Below are 5,454 nucleotides of genomic sequence, written 5' to 3' on the forward strand. Positions count from 1 at the left end.
CGGTGGAACATGTTGGAGTGGATGCCTGGCGCGGGCTCTGAGATAGTGCACTGGTGGACCTCGCTTCATTGCCCCAGTGCGGTGCGCAGGGACTTGTGGACGGCGGTCATCCTTGTTTTCTGGTGTATCTAGAGGCATAGGAATGCTGTGGTGTTCAATGGCGCCACCCTAACGGTGGAGACCATTCGGCATAGGATTAGGGAGGAGTTTCAGAGGTGGCGCGTAGCTAGGTTTTTTCGCTCGGAGTCCTTCGGATTTCCCGAGCCTTTTCCTTTTTCGTGTCGGGACGGAGATTAGGCTTTCGTTTTTGTAGGGGAGCTGCCACCCCTGTTGGCAGTAGTACTCATTGCTCGGGCTTTCTTGCCCTTTCTTCTGTATGATTAGTACACCTTCCCGGATGTATTCTTGATTTTTTTTTTATCTCCTTATATGTGGCACATGGGCCCCGTTCATGTAATAGTGTAGCCCATCTGTTAGCTGCTTGTGGTGCAAATCAGCATGAATTTCGGCTTTTGTGGCCAGACGATAGCAAACATACCCCAAGCCCAAATCTGCAACGGGAACATGGACACGAAGTTCCGAACTTTTTTTTTTTGGAAACCTGCGGCAGTCCAGAACAGACTACTAATATAATCGTTTGGCAATATATCGAATTCAACTCAGTAGGAAAAGATGCATCTTTCTATATATCCTTATGCTTAGCATTCATGGTTGGAATACATCTCATCAGCGTGAGTTGCCACGCAACTTTATTTTACTCACTTGGAGAGATCTTATTGTTCGGAGTACAGCATGAGCCTTCTTATAACCAGTAGAATGGTCCTCCACCGCATTCATGCCAAAGCCGGAGAGCATTACTTAGCAGCCTTAATGAAATCTTCGATGTCGAAAGTTCCATCAGGATCAGACTTTGTGATTACGCCCTGTGAGTCAAGAGGGGAAACGCACGCAAAGTTAGCCAACCATTGTTCTGTGTGTATGGACCACAGCAAAAGAGCATAAGCACATTGAAATGCTTAAAAAGTGCGAGCATATAGATCATACCTTTTCTGTTATGATTGCAGTAATTAGATTTGCTGGAGTGACGTCGAAGGCGGGGTTCCAGACTGATATACCTGACGCTGCGACTTGCTTTCCAAGACCACCTTCAGAGTTCAACAGCTCTTTAGGAGATCTTTCTTCTATGACAATTTCCTTCCCGGATGGGAGGGAGAGATCGATGGAAGTTACTGGTGCCGCCACGTAAAACTGCACACCATGATGCTTTGCAGAAATTGAGAGGTTGTATGTGCCGATCTTGTTGGCCGTGTCACCTTTATATCCCAAAAATAGAGTGAGCAACAAGAAAAAAATGGTCTTCAGTTCATTTAAGAATTTTCATTGTTGATAGTTACCATTTGCAGCTATACGATCAGCACCAACTATTACAGCCTGAACTTGTCCATTATTCATCAATGCAGCTGCAGCAGAGTCTGCTATCAGTGTTGCAGGTATTTTTTCATGAACTAACTCGAAAGCTGTAAGTCTCGAACCCTGGAAATTTGAAACAGACCGTTGAGAGCTTTGTATGTCTGTGAACTCAATATTAAACCTATCATAAGAATAAGTGTTGAGGAAAAAGGTAGCAATCTGTTCTTTTCCAATATATCTTTGACCTTAAATGACCTAGACAGTTACTACCTTGAGAGCAAGACACATGACCTAGACAATTAGTAAGAAAATCTATGATGTGCGACTAGATAACTTTTCAGCGCTCTAGCATGATACATGACCTACACAGTTAGTAGCAAAATCAAAGATAGTAAATCACTGTGCTTTAAAAAATATTGGGTACAGCTAATGAGATCGATTTATGTCTAGTACAAAATAAATGAGCTACTCCCTCCGATCCAAATTACTTGTCTCAGATTTGCCTAGATACGACATGTAATTTGGATCGGAGGGAGTACATTATTCATAAAGTTTCTACTAGATGTGAATAATGAAATGAAAAATCTCTACCTGGTTAAATGGACGAGTTTCAGTGCAGAAGGCCTTCTCTAGAACTCCTCCAGAGTGAAGAGCACGAATAACCCCAAGGGCAGTTCCATAACCAGCAGTTGCAAGGCTAAATTGCAAAGCATAAAGTATAATAAGATGAAGAATTTGGGAATCTTAGAAGACAAATTTAATTTCGGTTTACAGGTATACCTGCCGGTATTACAATGGGTTAGAACAGAGATGTTTTTCGAGCTTCCAAGCTGCAGTTGAAGGAACTTAGCTCCATGCGAGCCAATTGCCTTATTATCAGCCACATCATCAACTAGCATAGTCTCCGCAGCTTCGATAAAGACCTGGTTGGCGAAAGGATTATAAAACATGTTAGCAAATATAGGTCAAATGGGTTCACTAGACCAAATTTAGAATATTTTCCTAACATTAAGTACAAATGCATCTAAGAGGAAAACCCATCTATTAGGAAAATATTCTAAATTCATCATGATATGTACTTAATGTTATATCACTAGACCATATATGAGGATGCTAAAATCAGGCAAGGTGGCAATCATCAACAGTTTTCAAATGCATCTAAGAGGAAAACCCAGGGTTTTATGACCTGTTATCACCTGGTAAGTTATAATGATCAATATTTATGCAACTATGCTTGTTATCATTTGTAAGTTTTAACCTGTAGTCCAGCATGCAATTAACTGAGTCATTTGTGCACAAAAGATAGTGCTTGTTTCTTGTTGGCTAACGAGTGCAATCAGTCCTCTCGGAATTGAAAGATTTAAGCACAGAAGGTGGACGCAAACAACTCTGAATGGAACCAACCAATAATCACAACCAGTTAGATAGTTAAAGAATTTCCAGGCGAAAATTAAAGAACAGAGCTTAGGTTTCACCATTGTTTCAATGAATTGTGTGAAGAGTTGGCCATGAAAGGGCAACATGATTCAGCCAGAATATGCATGAATTGTTATCAATCGATAATCTTCCAACACTATGTGCAAGCTTGAAGAATAACCAAAAGATGCACACTAGGGATATAATCAGCTGCAGAAGGTGTTGGACTGTTGGTTTGATGCTTATAAGTTTGGATGTTCAGCCTCATACCATCTCATACCATCAGGTCTATTCCAGTTTAGTTTTATAATCGAAGAAAATAACTTGCACAGCCAATTAACTCTATGCCTCTAGTTCAGCACATAGGCACAATTCAGGATGAGTCTGTTTCTGTAGACTGTCGGTACTTAACTACAAGTGAGCAGACATAACTGATATAGCTTATCACCTGAAAGACTGATTTGGCATCTTTTGCTGTTTCAGCTGTCCTTGACACTAAACTCTGAAGCTTTGTTGCAGCGTCAGATAGGTTCACTGCAGTGGGCCGGCTGACAAAGAAATTAAAAAAACATCGATTAGCTATGCAAAAAGAAAAGCAGAAGTAGACACTGATTTAAAAGAACAACATGCAGAGCGGGACCAAACTCGCAAGCAAGGTGCTGAACCAAAAACACGGAATAGTTGAACTATGTTTACCTAGATACAAGATACTCCAATTTCTTGGAAATGAACGAGGCAGCCTCTGCAGGTGTACCGGTGAAATCCTGATCAAAAACTTCGACAGCTAATGATAATGCTGCTGCTATGGCTATTGCGGGAGCACCGCGGACAACCATATCTCTGATCGCGTTCCTGAATAATGTTAAAGAGTTGAATGTTCAGTAGGAACACAATCATAAATACAAACATCAAAGATCTATGGGAGATGGCACTTCTAACCTCAAAGCTCAACAATTATTTCGATTCTTATGCATCGCTAGACACTTGAATAGGCATATGTGAGCACAAAACAAACTTGTAGAAATTTTAACAAAGGTCTCGTGCTATTGTTATATTTATATAATCATATTTCTATGCTTTCTTTAGTGTTAACAAAAAAGGGGCATCAATGTCGCATAAACATTTATGGTACTCCCTCCGATTCATATTAATTGACTTCAATATGGATGTATCTAGAACTAAAATGTGTCTAGATACATCCATGTTAGAGTCAATTAATATGAACCGGAGGGAGTAGAAGAAAATCACAGTACAAACTCTATAATTGCACACAAAACTACTCAACGATTCTCGAAATATTTGTGTAGCATATTACACATTTTAGAGTAATTTAAAAAATATGTTCAGACTGTTTCGTTCGACTTCATAATGTTAAACAATGTATACATATTTTCTGGATATGTTTTTACTAATTCAATTCCGACGTATTCTAAGCCTTTTGAGTTCTCAGAAATTATTCAAAATATAAAACGAATTTACAAATTCTCGTTTTTCTTTTCTTCAGGCAGTTATCAGTTTCACTTTTTTTTAGAAGAAGTTTCACTTTTACACTGACTCAATTCTTTGTCTTGGGCTGTTTCTTTCTCCTTCATCTGGCCTGGCCCATTTCAATCCAGCCGAACCAAATCCCACCTGTAAGCCCTAGCGCATCCGCAGAGGCAGCAAACACCGCCGCCACGATTCCCCTCCCCACGACTTCCCATCTTCAGACGACCCCATCGGTAAACCGTGAATGAGATGACCAGCGTCCGCCGCTGACAACACCCTTCTACTAAAGAAACTAGGATGTAGGAAGTAAGGAGAACAGAGAGCTCACCATCCATCGGTGGAGTCCTTCACATCGATGTAGACCTCCTCGAGAGGCAGCTTCCTCTGCAGCACATCACAACAAAACCAAGAAGCCAATCAAGAACAGAGGAACTCGCCCCCACTTCACATGGAACATACAGCAGTTCGCAAAGGGGAACCTGATCGAGAAGGCGGAGCGACCCTCGGTCGTAGAGGATGGCCTGCAGCGCGCTCGATTCGCCCATTCCGCGAGGCAAAGAAATTCGGCCGAAATCTTGGAGTGTGCAGAAATTGGGGCGGCTCCTGCTGGGGGAAGCAGAACAAGGGGAGCACGACAGGAGGTGCTGCTCAGTCGATTGGGACTCTTGTCGCCGTATATATTCGCCGCAACCAAATCTCGAACGCCTCTACTCTTTTGCCATTAAAGCCCTTTGGTGTTACGAATTTGTGCGTACCCTAATCACATACGGATCCAAATAAGAGTGTGGACGGTAGTAGTGTTAATGATAGAAGACAATGATGAAATGAATTTGCTCAATAAAATATGAATTATATATTACAAAAATTATCATTGAAAAACCCTTTTAAACATGAATCCTATAATATAAATCTTTTAATATATAATTCATATTTTGTTAACTAAATTTATGATCAATTTTTTAAATCTACGTGAGTGCCTAATAAATCGATATGGAGGGAGCATTATCCGTACTTATACAACACTTTTTCTTCACCCTCGGGTGGTCCAACAATCAATATACACACGGTTTGATCCAAGTGTCGTACAAACATCGGGACACCATAGCGTGGTCGTTGTTCGAATATTGGGTGAAAACACAA

The 5,454-nt window shown here is 40.9% G+C and overlaps 1 protein-coding gene across 1 annotated transcript; it reads right to left on the reverse strand.

Moving 5' to 3' along the window:
- Window positions 1–663: 663 nt before the first annotated feature.
- On the reverse strand, window positions 664–4,956 carry LOC124703521 (methylthioribose-1-phosphate isomerase). Its single transcript, XM_047235734.1, has 9 exons — window positions 4,794–4,956; window positions 4,643–4,698; window positions 3,523–3,678; window positions 3,275–3,374; window positions 2,191–2,333; window positions 2,002–2,107; window positions 1,395–1,533; window positions 1,045–1,313; window positions 664–923 (listed from the first exon to the last, which is right to left on the reverse strand). Exons 1-9 carry the CDS (start codon window positions 4,857–4,859, stop codon window positions 855–857), a joined length of 1,104 nt encoding a protein of 367 aa, XP_047091690.1. The 5' UTR covers window positions 4,860–4,956; the 3' UTR covers window positions 664–854.
- Between the last annotated feature and the right edge of the window lie 498 nt (window positions 4,957–5,454).

The sequence above is a fragment of the Lolium rigidum genome, chromosome 3 (assembly GCF_022539505.1).
Source record: "Lolium rigidum isolate FL_2022 chromosome 3, APGP_CSIRO_Lrig_0.1, whole genome shotgun sequence".
Lineage (NCBI taxonomy): Eukaryota > Viridiplantae > Streptophyta > Magnoliopsida > Poales > Poaceae > Lolium > Lolium rigidum.

Bases quoted from the DNA above. Each gene is read 5' to 3' on its own strand.
- LOC124703521 (XM_047235734.1), bottom strand. From the start codon at position 4,859: ATGGGCGAATCGAGCGCGCTGCAGGCCATCCTCTACGACCGAGGGTCG. The intron at 4,699-4,793 runs GTTCCCCTTTGC...GATGTGCTGCAG, and splicing joins CGCTCCGCCTTCTCGATCAG to AGGAAGCTGCCTCTCGAGGA. The intron at 3,375-3,522 runs GTAAACATAGTT...TTTCTTTGTCAG, and splicing joins TTGGAGTATCTTGTATCTAG to CCGGCCCACTGCAGTGAACC.